The 22,432-nt window shown below is 42.1% G+C and overlaps 2 protein-coding genes across 3 annotated transcripts in view; one reads left to right on the top strand and one right to left on the bottom strand.

Annotated features, from left to right (window-relative positions):
- LETM2 (leucine zipper-EF-hand containing transmembrane protein 2) overlaps positions 1-9,824 on the bottom strand; it is a 15,591-nt gene extending 5,767 nt beyond the window's left edge. Inside the window, exons 1-6 of one of the 2 annotated variants that reach the window (XM_012651096.1) lie at positions 9,744-9,824; positions 8,124-8,577; positions 6,930-6,988; positions 3,274-3,411; positions 2,648-2,848; positions 1,067-1,186 (exon numbers count right to left, since the gene is read on the bottom strand). In XM_012651096.1, the coding sequence (XP_012506550.1) occupies positions 1,067-1,186; positions 2,648-2,848; positions 3,274-3,411; positions 6,930-6,965 (495 nt within the window). In that variant the 5' untranslated portion in view covers positions 6,966-6,988; positions 8,124-8,577; positions 9,744-9,824. Of the gene's footprint in view, positions 1-1,066; positions 1,187-2,647; positions 2,849-3,273; positions 3,412-6,929; positions 6,989-8,123; positions 8,578-9,743 lie in introns of those variants that run through there. The other variant, XM_012651095.1, reaches the window with a different exon arrangement.
- A 4,831-nt stretch (positions 9,825-14,655) lies between these two features.
- The window catches only part of WHSC1L1 (Wolf-Hirschhorn syndrome candidate 1-like 1), a 135,354-nt gene continuing 127,577 nt past the window's right edge, over positions 14,656-22,432 (top strand). Inside the window, exon 1 of the mRNA XM_012651087.1 lies at positions 14,656-15,145. The gene's annotated coding sequence lies outside the window, so the exon portion shown is untranslated. The remainder of the gene's footprint in view (positions 15,146-22,432) is intronic.

Genomic DNA, 22,432 nt, shown 5'->3' on the forward strand with positions numbered 1-22,432 from the left:
GTTGATCTTCCAATCAAAGTTGTTCCAACATGTAAGAAGAAATAGCAACCTGTTTTCAAAGTCACAACAGCTTGTATTTCAAAATAATTTGTGCACACTTCATAGCACTTCTTACAAATATAGGGATGAGAATGTACAGGAGTTACTCCTTTGTTTTAAAGCACTGATGCTCTTAAAATACAAATATGCTATCTGAGGGACAATATTAAACATCCATAGCAAAGTTAACACTTTATGTGGGTTTGGGGCACTAAAAGGGAAAGCAGCACCAGGTGGGCCACCAGGCAAGGTTCAGACCTCCAGACAGATTCACGCAGGTGGCAGGCCTCGAATTAGAATTTTTTCAAGACCTTTATAGTACCTGAAGTAGGTGAAATTCTACGGTGGGCCTAAGAGTCCCCGTTCCTGGTGTACCCACACCTTCTCCCAGTTATTCGATCGAACACTATTCTAGGGATATAATTAAGGTCGAAAATCAGCTGACCTTAAAATAGGGAGATTATTCAGGTGGGCCTCACCTAATCACACGAGACCTGAGGCTAGAGGTCAAACACAGGTGAAGTCGGAGGTGTTAAGCACAAGGAAGGATGTGGCATTGAGAAGTTCTCAGTTGCTAGCTTTGCAGATGGGGGAGCCAAGAGGCAAGGAGTACACGTGGCCTCTAGGTGCCAAGGGTAGCCTGGGGCTGACAGCCAGCCGGGAAGCAAGGACTCAGTCCTACAGCTGCAAGAACCAAGCTCAGCCAACAAACGGAAGGAACTTGGAAGTGGGTCCTTTCCCACAGCCTGCACTTCTGACCTCCAGAACTGTGAGCTAATCTAATGGGTGTTGTTTCAGCTACTAAGTTCGTGGTAATTTGTCAGGTAGCAATAGGAAACCAATATAGTATCCTACCCCAGTCACAGTGAAAAATTAACCTAGCTGCTTCAGCATCCCACTGCTCGATGAAATAAGGCAAATTAGGTAAGACGGTTCACTTGCAAAGCAGAAATCACAAAGTGAGCTCTGTGCAAATTGGAGGGGGGAGAGTTCTAGTGAAGAGAACCCAAGAGGAGCTGCTACTTGCCTCTGTGAGCTGTTGTCGCAGTTGTTCCTCAGTGAGACCCAGTGACCTCATCCCTCGGGCCCTACAGGCAGCCTGTAGTTCTGACACACTCAAAGTCTTCACCCCTTCTTTGGCAATTACCTGAAAGAAATGGAAGAAACAGTGTTGGATCTTTTGATTCCAACTTTACCTAATCCCTACATTCCAGCGAATCAGTGGAAACACAGAATCAGAGGCCTTGACACTCTGTCCCCTGCACGGACTGCTACAAAGGTGGCCTAGGAAGGTACCAGTCGGCATAAAGGGAACCCTGCCAACAGGTATTAACAATATCAGAGACGCCTGCATAACTCTTCCCCAGTGTTCTGTCACCAAAGTAATTCTTTCCCCTCTTGATTTGCATTTTGCCTGGTTCTGACATCTCTACTCCTTTTCCCTTCCATGGCAGCTTTAAGGTTCATTAGAAAAAAAGAGTTGGCCGGGCGTGATGGCTCACGCCTGTAATCCTAGCACTCTGGGAGGCCGAGGCGGGCGGATTGTTTGAGCTCAGGAGTTCGAAACCAGCCTGAGCAAGAGCGAGACCCCGTCTCTACTAAAAATAGAAAGAAATTAATCAGACAACTAAAAATATATAGAAAAAATTAGCCGGGCATGGCGGCGCATGCCTGTAGTCCCAGCTACCCGGGAGGAGTTTGAAGTTGCTGTGAGCTAGGATGACGCCACGGCACTCTAGCCCGGGCAACACAGTGAGACTCTGTCTCAAAAAAAAAAAGAAAAGAAAAAAGTACTTCACTTGAAAAGCTTTCAATGTGCCATTTGTTGCCTGTCCCAGTGTGTTCTGCTCTCACTCCTCCCCACCGCCCCAGGAATGGCCCTAAGTCTCTGGTCCACAAAACTCTCTCAATAAACAATGCAGCTTTTGCTATGTTATTTGGTGTGACCCAAAACTATGGTCCTTCTGGGACCAGTATTGTTTATTCCAAAGTTCTGAAAGCAACAGCTGAAATCTAGATGAGGCTGGTGGGATCTCACTCTCCGTTCGGGGAAACCTGCTCCCTCAGGCAGAATGCTTTAAAGTAGCTGATTCAGATTCAAGAAACATTCTTTCCATTTTTTTTTTTAAGGAGCCTAATGAGCAGTTATAGTCCAATGGTGCCTTTCTTCTGCAAGGCGTCCAGGCTCTGCTTTTCCTCCCAGCGTCAGGCTTTGCACCCCTTCTTGCCAGGCGACTCACTCTGCAGAATATTGACTTTGGCACCCGCTCCTCAGTAGGGCAGCAGAGGTGTGGGGAGAGATTTGTCAGGATGCACTGAGCCGCTATTTCCTTCCCAGCAGGTCCTAAGTGCTTTAGCTTAGTCCCAGCTAAGTCATCCAAATTACTAACATTTTATGTTGGCCTTCTCAAGAAAATGGGTCAGGGTATGACAGACAACGCCTAAAATGAGCGATCAAGGTTCAAGTTGCCATAATGGTTGTTTAAACCACTCATTTTCCCAGAACTGGTCCATGACCAGACCCAACAGAAAACTCCCCAGCACAGAGGCACCCGAAGGCATCCCCCACTACCTCGCCAGTTCCCTCCAGCTCTGGTTAAGCTCTTACTTCATCATCTGCTTTTATAGACTTCAGTTTCATCAGAAGCTGAAAGCGGAGCAGATTGTTGGTTCCAAAGGTCTGCAGTTCTAGCAGTTTGCAAAGGGCAACCAGCTGAGGACGATCTAAGTGCTCCAGGGCTAGCTGGTCCTCAAACAGTTTGGAAAAGCGAACTATCTCTTTCGTGCTGGGCTTGTGGCCTGTCTGGACCTAGGCAGTGGGACAAAGAGTTTAATTAAAATGTGTTTCCTACTTAATTTAGCCCTCCTAATAGACTACTTGAAAGAGACATTTCAAGTAGCATTTATAGACTCTGTCTAATGCCTGGAAATGGTCCCTGTGGTACAAAGGAGAGGGAAGAAACCTGTCTGAAGTCAAGCCAAATCAACTGAAAAATCAGGAGTAGTTCAAAAGTTTGACTCTAAAATCTGTTCTTTTCAAGAAGTTATCAGCCTCTTTAACGCACCAATTAAGATAGGCGTTTCTGCAAACTACTATAAATGTTTGCAAGATTGTATATTTGTAAATCAGATATTTGAAATTTCAAAGATTGAAGACTTGGAAGACCCATAAGGACACGCATGTTTCAGATAACTCGCAGCCCCGAAGTCTGGCATCGTATCAAAGACTGACACCTGTTTTACGTAGGACGAGAGCTGCGTAGAGGCATCTCCCAGCTTGGCTCTGTTCCTCCTGGCCATTTCAGTAATTGTTTCTTGAAGAAACTTTGCCATTTCCAACTTTGCAGCCATTTTCTTTTTCTGTTTTTCTTCCTTAATAGTAGAGGAGTAAAAAGTTAATTAATCCTTCAGGATTGTAAACTGGTAGATGAAGGAGGGAGAAAAAAAACCTGTCACCTTGTCATTGCTCATCTCTGTACCATGTATTAATATCGTGTCCAGGCCTGACCGAATGGGTTTGTGAGAACCAGAGCAAATAAAAAGCTCCTGTGTTCAGAACTTGTCTCCTTAATCTTACCTTTAATTTCTCACTAATGCAATGATCATGAGCATTTGATAGATCCAAGACATCCCCTCAACGGTAGGCTTTGTAACGATTTAGAATGAGATACCATCTCTTAACCTGGAACAGACCATGTAGGCGGCTGGTTGAGCCAATCCCTTGTCTGAGTGGCTCTGGATTTTGCTTTGCAAACAATGAAAACTAGGAAATGAACTCTATGCTTTAAATAGAAACTAGATAAAATCAATTATAATACAAGGAGTCAAGTAGTCTAACAAATATGCACTACCCAGAAGAGCATTAAATGTACACTCTTAAGATACTATGTTGACCAGTATTTCTTAATCCTCGTTCATCATCAGAAATGTAGTATGGTAGTATTTTCAAAATAACCATGGTCAGTCAGGACTCAGGGGGTGGAAAAGAACAGGAATCTCTCTCTACATATATTTTTAAGTTGCCCAGGAAATTCTAATGATCGGCCAATCATAAGAATTGTTGATTTTTAGAGAGATCTTAAAAGACTCAGCCAAAATACCCCCAAAAAACCAAAATCACACAATGACAATACCATGGTTAGAACCCATTTAATCATCCATTTCATCCATCCCTATCCTAACATCCATCTATCCATTTATTTATTATCTACCATGTACTAGGTGCTGGGGATAAAATGAGCAAAGACAGATAAGAATTCCTACCCTCCCGGAACTTCTAGTCTAGTGGGAGAGACAAACATTAGTGGCTAACGACAATGCAGTTTTTCCACAAATTACTGTAAAAGTATAATGTGTAAGTGCTATGAAAGAGAAACGCACGGCACTCTGCTCTGATCTGATGTAAACAGAAGGCTCCCCCAGCCCCCTCTCTCCATGAACGAAAGCAACCTAGAAAGTATTTTCTAAGACTGTGGCTATGATGTGTGTATACATATAAGTATGTTTGGGAGGATCAGTGGTGTTCAGGAAAGAGGTAATAGTTAGATAAATCACTTCCTCTATTCTTTCATCTTTCTGTATTCACTAACACTTCCCTGAGAATGCTGTGGTATTAATTCTAGATCCTGATTACTTTACATGTAAGTAAATTAAACCACTGCCAGGCAATTAAATATTGTAATTTGATTTTACCCTTTAAATGTATCCCACATCTCTCTTCATGTCTTTATTTCCATTGTCGATTTCATCACTTGGGCTCCATCACCTCTCCCTTGGCCACTGCAGTAGCATGCCAGCTGATTTCCCTTCCTTGGCTCTGCCCTCTTTTGTCCTTCCTGCCAGCAAGATTATTTTTCTAAAGCAGAGACTAATTACGTCATCCACACCTGTTTAAAATGTTACCTTCCGTTATTCACCATGGGCAAAGGTAAAGTCTAAATTCCTTAGGCACATATATGTTTTCCATCCTTGACCCCAACAGTCACCTTTGTCTGTTTCCTGCCATTTCCCCTGGGTCTCCCTGTTCCAACCACAAAGAACCAACCAGTGATCTCGGACTATGTCGTACTCTTATATTGCTGAGCCATTATAAATGCTATTCTTTCTATCCAGAATGCCTTCCACAGACTGTGGTAAAACTCCACTCACTCCCTAAGTCTCAGTTTCAAACTTATCTCTTCTGTGAAACATTTCCCAATCTCTTTGTCCTCTCATAATGTTTTGCTCCTATCTTTTTCATCCCATGCACTGTCTAGTAGAGCGTCACAGAACGGAGACAATGAAGGAGCCACCTCTGTTTTCCGGCCCATCACCTTCAGAGTGACCCCCAAGCTCAATGAGGGCACCCTTTTCTCAGGGGCTACTGAAGGGTCTGTTTGCTGAATAAATCATCCCTACTGTCTAACTAGTCACCACAGTAACAGAAGATTTTTGTTTTCTTTAACAGTTAAAAACAAGTTAAAATTCAGGAGAGAAGGAAGTCTTCTCAACAAATGGAACTAGAAAAACCAGATATCCACATCCAAAATAAAAAAGTAATCTAGACACTGACATTATACTTTTCACAAAAATTCACTCAAAATGGATCATAGATCTACATGTAAAATGCAAAACCATAAAATTTCTAGAGGAAAACGAGAAAAATCTAGGTGATGTTGGGTTTGGCAAATGAGTTTTTAGCTACAACACCAAAAGCATGATCTATAAAAAGAAAAATTGATAAATTGGATATGATTAAAATTAAGAGCATTTGCTCTGTGAAAGACACTGTTAAGGGAATGAAAAGACTAGGAGAAAATACTTACAAAATACATATCTGATAAATGACTTTTATCCAAAATATACAAAGAACTCAAAACAATAAGAAAACAAAGAACCCAATTAAAAGTGGACAAAAGATCTAAACAGACACCTCCCCAAAGAAGATATACAGATGGTTAATGAGCATAGGAAAAGATACTCAACATCGATATGACATTAGGGAACTGCAAATTAAAACAACAAGGAGATACCACTACATACCTATTTGAATAGCCAATGTCCAGAACACTGACAACATCAAATGCTGGGGAAGATGTGGAACAACAGGAACTCTCATTTATTGCTGGGGGAATGCAGAATAGTACAGCCACTTTGGAAGACAGTTTAGCAATTTATTACAAAGCTAAACATAGTCTTATTACACGATTCAGCAATTACGCTCCTAGGTATCTACCCCAGTGAGTAGAAAGCTCACATCCATGCAAAAACCTGTACACAAATGTTTATTGAAGCTTTATTCATAACTGCCCCGAATTGGAAGCAACCGAGGTGTCTTCGATAGGTGAATGGATAGACAAACCGTGGTATATCCATACAACCAGACTATTATTCAGTGATAGAAAGAAATAAGCCATGAAAAGACATGGAAGGATGTTAGATGCACATCGCCAAGTGAAAGAAGCCGATCTGAAAAGGCCACACACTGTATGAGTCCAACCATCTGACATTCTGGAAAAGGCAAAACTATAGACAGTGAAAAGAGCAGTGGTTGCCACAGGTTGGGCAAATAGGTGGAGCACAGAGGATTTTCAGATTAGTGAAACTATTCTGTAGGATAGTGTATGGTGGATACGTGATAAGACGCATTTGCAAAACCCACAGAACTGTAAAACACAGAGAGTGAACCCTAACGTAAGGTATGAGCTTTGATTGATAATTATCAATACTGGTTCTTTCTTTCTGACAAATATACCACACTAATGCGAGATTTTAATTACAAGGGAAATGGGGGGCGGGGGAGAGTGGCATATGGGAACTCTACTTTCTACCCAATTTTTCTGCGAACCTAAAAAACAGCTCTAAAAAATAAAGTTTATTAATTTTTTTAAAAGTTAAAACATCCTACATACCTTTTTGGATTCACTTTCAAAAGTTGATGGCAACATCTCTGGGAAGAGTTTCAGAAACACTGGTAATAAGAATTCCATGAAGGGTACAATTATGAACACCATAAAGGGAACCAGGCGGAAGAAATCGACACAAGTTCTCAACAGCTAAAGAATTAAATGCATATACAATATTCATTATTTTAGGACATGCCAAAAAGAAAAACAAAAAAGCCTGCCTTGGCTTTTAAAGTGTTAAAAACTCAAGACAGGTTTTCTACAGCTATTTATAAAATGAAAAGGCCAGGTTTTCCTGTTTACCATGGCTCTAAAGTAGTATTTATGGTATCTCTTCAAGGAAATCTATGACAATCAAAACATATTATTGAAATTTCTTAGCTTTCATCTAAGTTAGGGGGGTCCATAGTTTAATAATATAGTGTCAGTTAAAATTGGGTTTTAAAATACCTATGCTTAATATATTAATAACACTTCAAACCTGAAGCCTTTTAACTTCTGGGAGAGATTTAAAAACACCATTACACCCATTCTATAGGCAAATATATAAAAATTTTAAGAATGTTGACTAAAGTTGTATAGTAAGTCAGCTGCAGACAAGTAAGAAACTCAGGAAGAAACTCTGGTTCTGGGCTAGGCATGGTGGCTCATGCCTGTAATCCTAGCACTCTGGGAGGCCAAGGTGACAGGATGGCTTGAGGTCAGGAGTTCGAGACCAGCCTCAGCAAGAGCTGAGGCTACTACTGTCTCTACTAAAAATAGAAAAAATTAGCCAGGCATGGTGGCGCATGCCTATAGTCCCAGCTACTCAGGAGGCTGAGGCAGGAGGATCACTTAAGCCCAGGAGTTTGAGGTTGCTGTGAGTTAGGCTGATACCCTGACACTCTAGCCCAAGCAACAGAGCAATACTCTGTCTCAAAAAATAAAAAAAAGGAAACTCTAGGTCTCACCAGCAGTTATTATTCCTACTTTGGGATTTTTTTTTTTTAGAGATGGGGTCTCACTATGTTGCCCAGGCTAGTCTTGAACTTCTGGCCTCAAACAATCCTTGTGACATAGCCTCCTGAAGCACTGGGATTACAGGCACAAGCCACCATGCCTGGCCTGGGGTTTTTAGGATGAAGTTTGAGTTTAAAACTTGGTTCCCAAACAGTTAATTTTAATTTCACATTTTCTTTCTCAAATATGATTCTTGCCTACCCTTCGTCTCTCACGTCTGGTTAGCACCTGTCCGTGCAACAGCCTCCAAACCATTCTGGCAGCAACTTTGGTGTCAATCCAAAGTAAGTAGAATCCATTGTAATAATATTTAAGTTCATCCACAATTTTTTGTCTGTAAGATTGCTTTCCTCCTTTAATCTTTGTGCCAGTTTCTTTTGTAGGCTGAGGGCTCGTCACCCGTGGCTTTTCTGTGGTTTGCTCCAGCTGAGGTTTACTAGGGACCTCTTGTAGCCAGCAAGTTGACGTGTGCAGCTTTTGTATGAGTCTAGTTCGCAAGTGAAGTACTTTACCACCTGACTGACTTGGATAGGAGTACTTCTTGCTTCCATAGTTCTTCATATATGCCTTCTTTAAATGTGAATCTGGCAAGTGAAGAAATGCAAATGATGGGGAAAAAGACGAGCAGGTGGGATGGACAAAACGGCTGGGGAACCTGGAATAAAGAGCAAGTCCGAGTTGAGCGCACACTAGTCAAACTTAAAAGTTAAAGAAAGATCTTTTATCTGGTTAAAATAAAACAATGGGTTTAAAGCGTATATTTTAGGAGCAGCTGATTTCATAAAAGAATGAAATATAACTTTTGACCTCAGTTGAAGAATAGATGCTCTATGGGTCAATGATATACTCTATGTGAAATATTAATAAGTCCTAAGAACTGCTATATTAGAAGTTAGAAGCTCTGTGACTATTAATTTAAATATCTAATAGCAAACATCTTTCCACCAAGGGTTGTGTTTGATAGTGCTGTTTTCTCTATCTACTATCATAAAATAGGTGGAAGCCACTCTGCTGATAACAGGAATACTGTTTTAATGGAACATTTCGGGGTCACCGTGTGGATTAACCAGTCCTACAACACTGCTTTGCCTCTGTAGTGCCTACGGACTCCCTCAAGTGAGAGATACTTATACCTGAAATGCCCTTCACCTAAGACTACTCGAGGACGTTGGGAATAAGAATTAGAATTGGGCACCCAGCCAAGGATCTCTACATTTTCTAGTATTGCAACAGCCCACAATCTTCAGTTAAACTAGCACATCAGATTGTTTGAAAATAAAAATAAGACAGATCCAGGCAAAGAAGGTACTGGAAAAGAGATTTCTTTTGGCAAAGAGATGGCTTTTTCCATTCTTTCAGACAATTTTTGAAGCATGCCAAGATAAAACACTTACTGAATGGCCAAAAGGGAAAATGTACAATGTATCTGGCACATAGTAAGTTCTTACTGAATATCCTTCTGAGTAAAATAAATGATAACAGACCTTAATGGGACAGGAATATGCCCTAGGACTGGCTTGTTCACCAGCCATTTCACTCCTTTACATCTAAGAGCCTCATGTAACATTCATCAGTTACAGAGATGTCACTCGAAAAGCATTACATTTTCTACTTTAACCTGTACCACACATCTACTTTAGAACTCAACCTCAGTTCTAAAGCATATAGAAAATGTTGGTACGTTTAACTACATTAAAATGTCAGCTTCCTAAAAACCAACAAAGTTTTAATTGTGTACTAAGCCAATCCTTTTACACATATCCTTTCCATCTAGAAGAATGAAATTCATATACATATTGGCAGGGAAACTCCAATGCTTACCTTGTTCGAGCAATAGCTAAGACTGAATTATAACTGTAGAAAGCCATATTTATTTTTATCTCAACTAGTCAACATAGGGACCTATGGAAAGGAGCAAGTAAACAGGTTAGTATTTTTAAAACACATCGATTAAAATACATCAGGATTTAAGTGTTTTTATCTATTGCAAGGGTAGAACATTTGCATAGTTAAGGTGCAAAATCTCCCTTCAAGTTCAGTTCCAACACTTGTGAATAATATTTTCATAGCTCTGGATTTGAGAATGGTACTTTGAGATGCCAACAAATGGAAATGATCTCTAAGAGGATATGGTTCTTGAAAATGGTATAGTCCTTCAGAGGCATTTTGATTTCTGGTCATTAGTATCTAGTAACCTAACTTGAATGCTTGCCAAGTACTTAAAAAGCTGAGCAAGACACACATATTTGTAGCCTAAAGATATAGGTAGAAAGCAAATATCCTGGATTTGTTTTCAACTAGGTTTTTTTTTTTTTCATATTTGGCCAAGCTGTACTCCCTAATCTCATTTATGTAGCTGTGAAGACATACAGGGTACCTACTCTACTTATCGCTCAAGTACAGGTAAAACGGTTTCCCTTCCTAGTGATTCTCCAGAGCACAAACTGTTTTTAAATCACCTTCACCAAAACCTTTCCCCATCCTGCGACGCTTTTCAGATAGGGGCAGCATGGAGCAGCAAGGAGCCTTAGTAGCTCACACTCAACTCTGCTCTCCTGCAGCTGGGAAAGGGGTGTCAGGGTCTCTCCTAGACGGAAATGTCGAGCTGACATTTTAAGTCTCTGAACCAGACTGCCGGTGGGCGGTGTCTTGCTGGAGGGAGACACGACCAGAGGCGGCGGTTAATCCCTCTCTGGCCCCGGGCTGCCCACAACGCCCAGGGTCCTGGGTTTACCTTTGCTTGGGACACTTCACGACCCACGGGTGCAAAATGCGCCCTCAGCTTCCTCAGCCAGTGGCTTTCGTGCCTGTGTGTGGGTGGCCTGTCTGCTGTGGTGGGGTCTCGAGGATTTGGGGGTTTTTGGTGTTTTTTTGGGAAGAGGTGCGGGGGTGGGGCAGGCCCGGGAACGACGACCCTCGGTGACGATCGCCGTGGCTGGAAATGAAGACAAGGAGAAGCAGGGTACGGAAGAGAAAGGAGGAAGCGAAGAGCGGAAGGAGGGGAGCGGAGGCTACGATCCAGAGTTTGAGGGCTCTGGTCGGGGACGAGGTCAAGGGCCGAGGGGCGCGGTGGGCGCTGGTGGGAGGAGCAGGATGCGGCGGGCGCGGGCTCCGGAAGAGACAAGGCAGGCACAGCCCACCACCTCACAGCCCGGGCCTGGGCCCGGGCCCGGGCCCGCCCACCCTACCTCCTTGGCCCGGCTCCCGGGAACGGCCTCCTGGGTCCTCCCCGTTTCTTCCCAAGTCCTTCCCCGGCCCCCCAAGCTAGAGGGGCCCGGAGCCAAGTCTCTATGGCTCCACCTCGCCCTCACCCCTACGTCACTCTGAGTGACGACATCACCAGCCAATGAGCTTTCACATTCTGGGGAGGGCGGGCGTCCTTCACCTTCTCAGCCCAGGAAGCCGCAAAGTCGCGTCCCCGTCGGCGAGATGACTTCTTCGTTGGGTTTCATTTAAGGAGCGTCGGTGCTGTGAGGCCCAAGATTGATGTTTTCCTGCCAGTCCACAGTCTGTAGGCTGTGGCTAACCCCTGAGGAAACCCTTGAATGAAGGCTGGATTAAAGAGGCTCTTACGCTACTGATAGCGTAATTTGTCCGACAGTCGCCATGGTAACCATCTTGGAGTCACGAATGACATCACTTTGCTGTATTCTCCCTCCGCCTGCCGGCCTCCACTCCGAAACTGCCTGGGGGGAATAGAGGGGAGGTTGAAGGGGGTAGGAGAAAGAGCGGGAATCGGAAGGAAAACACCCCTTTTCCTCCCCTTCCAGGGCCCAAGGCTGTAATGCTGTGAAATCTTTATACGGCAATCCGAATTCCACTAAAGAAATCTGCTGTATAAATTTGCTTAACAGATGTTGTTTATGATCAGTAGTTTGTGTAGAAGTCTTAACATTTAAAATGTATATTATGGTAGCTGTGAAATGATGTAGGCACTGACGGTTTGTGGGACACTTCAATTCCTAGGATGGACAACTGAGCCATCTTGGGAAAGTGAAAGATCTAGAAATATTCTTGTTCCCCAGTTATCTCTTCCCATCCATTTTATCTGGCTCCTGTAAAAATTTTAGTGGCGCTACTCTAAGACCAGACAGCAAGGAATCGCTTTCGCACGGAGAATACTTCTCCTAACATGTGACCTGACCACAAGCTTTACTCATCTGGGCTGCACATTTCTAAGAATGAAAGATGGCGCGCATTAAATTTCAGTAAAAAATGCAGACTGCTTTTAATTCGCAAAACATTTTTCAGCTAATAACCAAATGGATCAATTATATTAAATAGGCAAAACTTTTCAGTTTGGCCACTAGAGGTCCCTTTGTGCACGTCTCATGTTCAACTGTCCACGTAAAGGTTTCACTCCACGTCCTATGTTTACTAGAATTAAAATCTACAAAGTTTTGGTCTCTTTACCTTTCCCTCCCTGAAAATTCTTGATATTAAATTTGCGCTCTAAAATGTAGATATAGCTTTCACATTAATATTATAAATTAATCACTGCACTACCCATGTACACGTACTTTTCTGGAAAAGATTATAAAGGGTGCAAAAACATTCTCAGTTCCCTGGGAGACATTTTATACCAGGAAATATTTTTATTCATGCATTGTATTCACTTAAAACCAGGCACAGTAAAAATCATTAATTATTCATAAACCAGATGAATGAGTCTATGCCCAGCATTTGAAAGATGAGCTATGTTTTCTACCACTGCCATATGTCGGCAATCCATTCTAAAAAGGGAAGGGTTAAAAACCCTTCTTATTGCAACCCATTTGTTCAAAGCAATGTCTACCTTCTCTTGGTATGAGGCTTGGCGATTTCTTTTACTTTCAGGGTAAGTGATTTGTCACGTAGGGAGTTTCTGTGTGTAATCTTCAGAAGAGAAACCAGAAAAGTTTTTCCCCCCTTAACTCTGGCCCGGAGAATTGTGTTAGATTGCTGACTTAATGAACTGCTTGCTCATTTTCTATGGAAAAGAATAAACATGTTCTGAACCTCAAAAGATGTCAAGATGCTGAAAATGTAAAGTATTATTTTTAATGGCCATTTTCTAAATATGGCTCCAGATCAAATATTACTAACTGAATTTTCTAATGTTTTGCAACAAGAGACTATGCATCTACTTCACATAATTTCAATTTTAAGGTCTTATCAGCATGGCTATTAGAAGCAGGCTGAAATAAAATCCCTGGGGACAATTTACCAGCTTCTCCTCAAGGGGAAAATCCAGGTGCGGGGTCAAGGAAGTTTATCAACAAAACAAGGAGGATACAGGAGGGGTAAAGAAGGATGGAGGTAGAGAAAAAAAAAAGACGAACCCATCTTTCCAGTAGATAGAATAGAACTAGGCTCAGGTGGCCCTCTTTGGCCATCTGTTTTTAGAAGACATGTTTATCATAAATAAAAAATGTGCTTTTACTGATTGTTTCAATTTGTGTTGCTACACAAAGCATAAGTTTAAAAATATTGAATGATTAACAGTAAAGAGAACTCATAATTGTCAGTATCGTCCTTAGTATTATTAACAGGATTATGCCAAAAAAGCGAATTCATAATTAGTACCCATTAAAATAACTGATCTTTTAGGACTCTTTTCTTGTTTAAGTGGTATTTAAAAATTACGTTGTAAGGCACTTCTTTTAATGGAACCAAATAGATCCTGCATATAACGTCTTTAGAGAGTATGACGTCTACCAGTGATAGGGCTTTATTATTCTCAGAATGGAGAGCACAGGCCTGGTTTCCTCATCTGATTGCTGCCTGTGCTGCCTCTGTATGTTGCCGATTCTGCGGGGCCACGTTCTAAGTCTTCATCAACAGGTCTGCACACCGCTCCGTGACTAGTTCACTGTGTCACGCAGCTAGGACCTGCCATTGTTTTACATAAACTTCCTAGGATGGGGTTGGGCTAGGGGATCACAGAGAACTGCCGCCCTCTTCCTCCCCTCGCTCTTGCCTGAGCCGCCTAGGACTCGTGCCCGCGTCCCGCGATGCGCAGGTCCGGCGGGGAGCGGCGGCGGACCCGGCACGTGACTGGCACGGAGCCGCCCGGGCCGGCGGCCGGGATGCGGGCGGCGCTGACGTCGTCGTCACCCACAAGCCTCCGCGCTGAGAGCCGGAAGGGGCGTGCGGGGCCGGCGGCCGCTGGGAGGTCGGGGTGCCTCCTGGACCCGACCGCGGCGCCGCCGGCTTTCTGCTGGCAACCGGGGTCTCCGCACGACCCTCACACCGCGGCCGAAAAGGGGGCTATCCCCCAGGCTTGAGTCTTAAATCGCCGCCGCGGTTCCGGATGCGGGCCCTTGTGGAGGGCACGTCTCTGACAGCTGTCGGACGGCGCCGGAGTGGCTCCGCTCGTGCGGGTCTCCCGCACCGGGACCCGCCTGCAGCCTCTTTATAACGCCCGGCGTGGCAGCGCGGTGTCGCTCTGAGGACCCCCAGTGGCGCTCAGGGCCTGCTGTTACCGAATAAGTACCAAAGACCACGCACGAGCGCGGGCTGAGCGCGCAAGCCCCTCTCCCCCGTCTCCCCGCCTCCTGGTTCTGCGGTCCTACCCTCCTGCGCACCATCCCTCCGGCCTCGGCCTCGGCCGCGCGCCCTCGGCCGCCCCTCCTCTGCGCCCCGCGGACGGGCTTCCTCCTCCGGCCCCCCGCGCCCCAACCCGGACTGCATTTCCCGGCAGGCGCCGCGGCGCACGGCCAATGAGGGCCCGAGGATTTGGCGGCGGCGGCGCCCCGAGAGTCGGGGTGGGGGGGCTTTGTGCGCGGCGGCGGCGGGCGCGGGCGGCGGCGGCCAGCGCGGAGGCGGAGGCCGAGGGGACCGTGCACAGGTCGCCGCGGAGAGGCGTGCGGATTCCAAGCCGAGCCCCGAGGACCCCGCCGCCCCAGTCCAGCCGTCAGCAGCCGGCTCCCCTCCGGCAGCGGCGGCTGCGCGGCGACCCCCGCTCCCCCGCTTCCCTTCCCACCCCATCTCCCGCAGCCTTCCTCTGCCCCGCAGCACGCCCGGCCCGGCCCGGCCGCGGCCCTCCTCGGTGCCGGCCGCCATGGCAGAGGCGTCCGGCGCGGGGAAAATCTAGCCGGGGGATTTCATGCGGCCTAGCTTGGTTCCGTCCGCTCCCCCCGCGGCCCCGGCGGCTGCCCGCGCCCCAGCCCCACTCCGGGCCTCCGTGTGTCTCCTGTGATCGTACTGACACGGCCGGGGGGTTAGAATGGAACAAACTGAAGGTAAAGTGCGTGAGCGTGTGTGTATGCATGTGTGTATGTGTAACGCAAGGAAGGGCTGAGGGGGAACGACGGAGAGGGGGCGACCTCTGATGGGGCACGGGGAGACCCCCGCAGGAAGGAGAAGCGGGTGGCCTGAGAGGGTTCGGGGGAGTCTTGAAGGAGGAGCAGATGGCAAGGTGGGGGGTGTGGAGGGAATTGGGGGGTGGGGCAGGGGAGGTAGGATGGGCGTAAGAGATGGAGTGGCGCTGAGCTGGGAATTGGGAGTAGAGGTGGGATGGGGGCGGGGATAGAGACGGGAACGGGGGAGGGGCAGCGAAAGAGGAGAAGAGTTAGATTTGGAGAAGATTAGGGACCTGGGTGGACTGAGAAATAGGTTTGGGGTGGAGTGGGGGAACCAGAGTCTGGGGGAAGGGAGTAGAATTTGATGGAGGAATGGGGCACCTTGTGGGAATCAAGGGAGAAATGAGGGAATGGAAGTGGAGGAAAAGGGATGAGAAATGATTGAGGCAGGACGCAATAGGAGGATAGGAAACAGACGCAGGAAACCGGGAGACGTAGGATTGGGTTAGGGAAGGAAATTAACTGAATGTTGGTAGGGATGAGAACGAGCCGACTTAGCATCACAGAGTGGGAGGAAAAGAAGGGGATGGGGGTTGTTAAAGTGTTAGGAAGGAAGCCTTTTGTTCCTATATTTGTGTGTATTCTGTGCCTTTTCTTTCAAGACTAGAGAATAGAGAAGCTAGTGGTTATGGGATTGTGATTGTTGTGAAATGGGGAGGTGTGGGTTTTACTGTTTTGAGGGAGGAGGAGATGTGTTTGTGTTATGGTTGGGAGACAGGGAGAGACATGGCCATAATTTGATGGTTTTGGTGAGGGAGTGAAGACTGTTCAGATTTAAAGGGGGCAGGGGCAGCCATGTTTGCTGCCAGGCGCTGCAGTGTAAATAAATCCCTTTTCCTCTCCGACATCAGCATGAACCTGGAAGGGGCTGGTTCAGATTGTCAACCCCCTTTTTTTCTAATCATGAGCTCTTTTCCCCTTGCATCTTGGGTCATTTAAAATTATTCATAACCACCAAAGAAGATAGTGATGTTTTCCATCCTGTGTGTTTTGCTGCTTTTCTCCCTCTCTTTCCCCTCTTCCTTCTGGTTGCAAACAAGGCATGCTGATGAACTGCAGTGTAAATTTAACCCTTCTAGTATATGTAAAACTAGATTATTACTAGCTGAAGGAATTATTACTACTGTACTATTTCAAACATCATCATGAAAAGTCATTTACATATTGAAAATTCATTTGTTTCAGAAGTCCCAAAGCAGTCAACATGTTTTCTGCAATTCTTTAAGTAAACAAGGAAATTGCATCGGTTATTTTACTTGGGCCTGTGCTCTTGGCAAAGCACTGTGTGGGGGTGAGAAGGGGTAGGAAGATCTGCTTGTGGTAGCTTATCTGCTTGCTGTATTTTGAATGTTGAAAAAATTAGAAATGTGTGTATTTTAAAATAATGTTTCTGATAGCTCTTGCTTTATAGGTGATGGGTGTGTTAAGAATAGTGTTTTCTTTTTTCATAAACTCTTCCCCATCCCGTCCCTTTGCTTTCATGTAGCTAGCTCAATACAATCTCCAAATGCCAGTTCCCCACAGTGCAATGATCTATGAAGGAGGCATGCAATTCTTAGAGCCTCATTGAGGTGCCAGGGTTGTTTGTTTTGGTTTTTTGTGGAAGTTCAGGTCACTCTCAGGAAAGCTGCTGTAACTCTTCAGTGTATTCAAATGTAACTACTTGTGCAATTTGAAATGGTTACTATTTTAAAGGTTTACATTCTGACAAACTTAGATAAATTGGGATTTAGTGGAGCCTCTTTTATTTTCATATTGAAAAAGGTAAATTTGTGTGACCTTTTGTCTCGTAATTGGGGTAACTCAAACTGTAATACATCACATTGATATTGAAACCATTCTCCAATACCAAGAAGACCTGTTAAAATTGTAATATGGTAGACTCCAGCCAGTTGTACTACATATTGATTTGATCTACCTTAATGTCAACATTCTCTCAGTTGTTATATAGAAGCTTAGGGTGTGTTCTTGGTTTGTTAGGAAAATTAAATTGAATATTGTTAGAGTGATACTTTATGAGAATGTGTTTACTATAAAAGCCAGATTTACAACTTGGAGTATTTTGATTTGATAATATTTAGCCTCAATTTTTTTTTTAATTCTGTGAGGAAAAGTTCCATTTAAAAAAGCCATTCATCATGCTTTTTTGGAATTTATTTTTATGGAGATTTCACTTTTATATCTCCCACTTGATTGACATGTTATTTGTAATTAATTGGCAAATTATGTGCACAACTATCAGTACCAAAAAGAGGAAAATGAGCAATCATTGTATATTAAAAAATATTTTAAAAGTTGGAAGTTTGAATGGCTTTAAAAAATGTATTTTTATGTATTCAGCGTTCTGTAAAGATTAGAGTCCCCTACCCAGCCATCATAAGTATTCTGGTTCCTTGGACAGGTATCCATATAATGAAGAAGGTTGCTCTCGTTAGGTGACACTTAAAACCCAAACTTTGCTCTGATTACTGTGTTCATCAGCCCACCTGTTACCTGTGATAGCTTTTTTTTTAACCTTAAATTAACAGGTGCCCTCTCTTATACTGATCAGATTGCATGAGTTTTGGATAAAGGAAATTGATCATCTGTGAGATTGGTGATCATTGCATGAACTGTCAAATCTGATTCAAAGACAGCTGTTTTTGGAGTTTATAGTAATATTCATAATAATGCCAGTAATAGCTGCTAACACTTGTCCTCTCACAATACGCTATGCTAAATGCCTTACATGCATGATTTCCTTCTATCCTCTTGACAGTTTTAGGAAATTAATACTTTCAACTCCTTTTTACAGATGGGGAAACTGAGGTTAAGTAACTTAATAACATCACATGGATGGTAAATAACAAAGCCAGTATTTGAGCCCAGATCTTGTCTAATTATAGAACCTTTACTTTTAGTTTCCTTTCTCTTTCTGTCTTTTGTCTTTCTCTGTTTTCTTTTTCTTTTTTTTTTTCTTTTGGAGACAGGAGGGTCTTGCTATGTCTCCCAGGCTGGAACGCCTGGGCTCAAGTGATCCTCATGCTTCAGCCTCCTGAGTAGCTAGAACTACAGGTATGCACCACCTCACCTAATTTTTTCATTTTTATTTTTTATAGAGACAGGGTCTCGTTCAATACGTGGCCCAGGCTAGTCCTGAACTCCTGGCTTCAAGCGATTCTTTCACCTTGGCCTCCCAAAGTGCTAAGATTATAGGTGTGAGCTGCCACACCCAGCTTACTTTTAGTTTCTTTTTAAAAATTATAAAAGTAATACATGTTCATTATTTTTAAAGTTTTCAAATATTACAGGAGGCTAAGACATTTAAAAAAAAAGTTAGCCTTCTTCATGCCTCACTGATAACCACTTTGAAGTTTCTTGTGTGTCCTTCTAGAAAATTTCTGTGCATATCTATGTATATCTCTCTTAAAATACCAGTGGAGTCATACTATCTGCATTTTGCTTTTTAGTTTTAACAGGATATCTGCGACATCGTTTTAAAGTAGTACACATATGGATCCACAGCTTTTTTTGGAAAGGGTCATGTAGTATTACATTGTTTGGAATGTTGATTAACATTTAGGTTGTTAACAGGTTTTTGCTATTATAAGTAATATAGTTAATCCGAAATTCAGTTCCTAGCAGCCTGTTTAAATGGAAGAGAGACAGCCCAACTACTGTATTTTATAAGAGAGAAAACTGAGGCCTTTAGAAGTTAAGTCCAAGGTTTTGGTTACAAACCTGTTACTTGGCTCTTTATTCTACATCATATTCTTCCTTTCTGTGCAAGTATTTCAGCTGTCTATGAAAGCTCAAGGTGAGGCACATTTAGTATAATGAGTTGGAGGGAGGTAGGTTAAGTTGCACTGAGGCAGGGATCTTGCTTGTCTTTCTTCATATTTTGTTCACCATGTTGTACCTATAGCGCATGCACAAAATATTTTAACATGCAAAAATGAATTGTGTCCAAGTTATCTTCAAGTTTGTGTTTTTGTAATGAAGTGGTGTTTGGTGGGATTTTTCATCTTTTAATAAACTTCTCAATGAAATAGGATAGCAAAGAAATGAAAAAAAAAAAATCAGAGGTTTATCACGGTCCTGGAAAGAAAATTGAGACATTGGTAAATTTTAAAAAGTGAGCTAAAAATACCTAATTGAAAACAAGTTCAAAAAAATCTTAGCAGGCATTGTTGACTACTCTGTGTAAACATTTTTTTCTTTTTTTGTCTATCAAGAAGAAAATGGGTTACCATGGATACTTATTCATTGGGTTCCTTTAAAAGAAAAAGACAGTCTTATGTGTTGTAGACACTTAAGACGTTAAAATCATTAAAGTTTTAAAAAGATTTAGAATTTAGTATCTACTCATAAAATCTGTTTCTCAATACAATGCTGTTTTTAGTTTTACTTAAAAAAAAGCAGTCTATTATTTTTTTGAAAGAGCAACTAAGATGATTTATTCCTTTGTTAATAAACACTCCCAACATTTGAGTTTTAAAAGAATGGTGAGCTTTATTTCTGCAGGCTAATCTTTTTATAAACAGTAATAAGGGTAAATTTAAGAAATTGATTATACTATGATTTCCTAACATTTTTTAAAAGCTTACAATTTTTTTTATTTTTACTGTTGACCTTAGTATGTAATATGTACTTCAAACATTTCTGTAGTATGTTGTACCTGCATAGTGTGGCATGAAAAGAAGGTGAAAGGTATATTTTAAATTTTTTGAATTTGGAGGATGTTCAGTTTTTACTAAATGGATGTGTGTTGTTACTCCTAAAGTACATCTGCTTATTGACAAGATTTTGAATTCGAAGAAGCTCTTTGAAAAAGTATTCTTATTTTTAAATTTTAGATGTGGGTCTTTTTTGTCATTAACTGGTCTACAGTGATAACTCCTCCCCCCTTCTTATTACTAGGTTCCCTTTTCCATCTAGATTTAGGGCTCTATTGAGGAGAAAGTGAATAGGGAAATGAAAATTTTTTATATTTGTATAGTTTCCATTTTAACCATATGTAACACTGAAAGATAAAATATTATCTGATAATACGTTACATTTATATGGCATCTTCTGAGATGTTTGATAGAATTCCCACACAATAACTTTACTTTTTTTTAAATGTGAAGTTGGAAAGCTTAAGTTAAATAATAACTTAATCTAAAGATGGGAAATTTGATATTTTAGGGACTCCTCAGGCCAAATAGACTGTCACGTGAAGTAGAATAAGGTTTTCATGTTTCAGTATGATTACTTTAAACATTTATTTATTTACTTAAAGCCAGGGTCTCCTTATGTTGCCCAGGCTGGACTTGAACTCCTGGGCCCAAGCAATCTTCTTGTCTCAGCGTATCTGAGTAGCTGGGATTACAGGCACGTGCCACTGCACCCCACTCAGGATGATTACTTAAAAAAAAATTTTTTTTAAAGAGTATCTGTGTCCTGACTTTTTCTTCATAGCTTATATTATCCTTGTTTTAATAGATAATTAAACATTAAATATCAAGTATTTTTCTACCATAGAACATGCTTTTTCTTATTTTGCTGAAAGTTATATGCGTACTTCCTAAAATATATAGGTATTTTAAATTTAAGAAATGCGATTTTGTGGTTAAAACAAAATGTAGTTTATCAAATTGATTTGAGAGTAAGAAGATCATATGCAGACTTGCCTAGAGGCATTTTGGCCATAGCTGAGATAATATTGTGTCTATTGAGTCTTGTGTTATATAACCTCTCTTAGCTGAGGAGTCTGGAGAAAGCTGTATGGGCCGGTGTGTAGTGGCTCACGCCTGTAATCCCAGCCCTTTGGTAGCTGAAGCAGGAGGATCATTTGAATCCAGGAGTTTGAGACCAGCCTGGGCAACGTAGCGAGACCCCTCATCTATATAAAAAATAATAAAAATTAGCTAGTTGGTGTGTAGTCCCAGCTACTCAGAAGGCTGAGGCAGGAGAATCACTTGAGCCCAGGAGTTCGACGTTACCGTGAGCTATGATCACATCACTGCACTCCATCCTGGATGACTGAGCGAGACCCGGTCTCTAAGAAAAAAAAGAAAGCTGTATGTAAAAAAACAAAAACTTTAAAAATGGGCATTTCAAAGCCTTTTTAAAGTTGTGAAACATGACATATAAATAAAGCATATAAAACCTAAATGTACAGTATAAACAAATAATTAGAAAGTGAATATCATGTAGCTATCACCCAGGTAATAAACCCCATTACAAAAAGCTGCAGAGACAGCCTCATTGGTTTAGCTGGTATTGCCTTGGTGGTAGTTGACCTTTAGGGCTAATAGTATACTGATGTCCCAGTTTTGGGTTTTTTTTTTTTTAAATTCATAACTATGAGGGGTCAGCAGATATAAAAATGGAATAACCAATTTTTAATTGTTACTGTCAAAAGAAATATCTGGACAATTAAAAAAACCCAGTTTAACATTTAGTGTAGACATTTAGTGATTTGTGATCATAGTGCTTTATTGAATAACAAAAAATAATACTGAATCTTACAACAAAGTGCCATTTTATACATAGTATTTATTTAGAGTTCATCTCTGTTGCTGTTTTTGGTAGGCTTCAATGACTGTTAGTTTTAGATTAATATGTGAACTCTAACATGACTTTTGCTTAGAATATGTCAATTTGCCTATGTTGTTAATTTCCTAGTTGAAGTATGTTATGTAACAAAAACTAGTTTGACACTCTTGCTTTGACAGTAGTGTAACCACTCAGAGTAATAACCTGAGAAGTGATCAGTAGTGACAATCTATGTTTGACCCTGCATCCTTGGTACCTCTTGAATCTTACCTTTTCTGTGATTTGGTCAAGTGAACCAAATTTCTTTTGAAGCTAGAGAAACTTACTGGATTGTGCTTCCCTGGCCATTTGGATTATTTTCTTACATTTTGGAAAGGTTAAATGTTGACTCTTGAGGATTATGATAGCAGAAAAAGTTGAATGCTTTTTTCCTTTGATTACCTGCTGAATACAGTCTATTTGCATAAACCTGTGCAATATGGACTTTGAAAAAGACATTTTTATGACATATCTGCATGTATAAATTAAAGTCTTTATTTGGTTATTATAATTTTGTCACTGTAAGCTGTCTCTCTTTTTTATGATCTCTGCAGGATCCAGATACATTAGAATATAGAATATTTCACATTAGATTTTGGTGAGAAATTT

The sequence above is a fragment of the Propithecus coquereli genome, unplaced genomic scaffold, assembly GCF_000956105.1.
Source record: "Propithecus coquereli isolate 6110/MARCELLA unplaced genomic scaffold, Pcoq_1.0 Scaffold349, whole genome shotgun sequence".
Classification (NCBI taxonomy): Eukaryota; Metazoa; Chordata; class Mammalia; order Primates; family Indriidae; genus Propithecus; species Propithecus coquereli.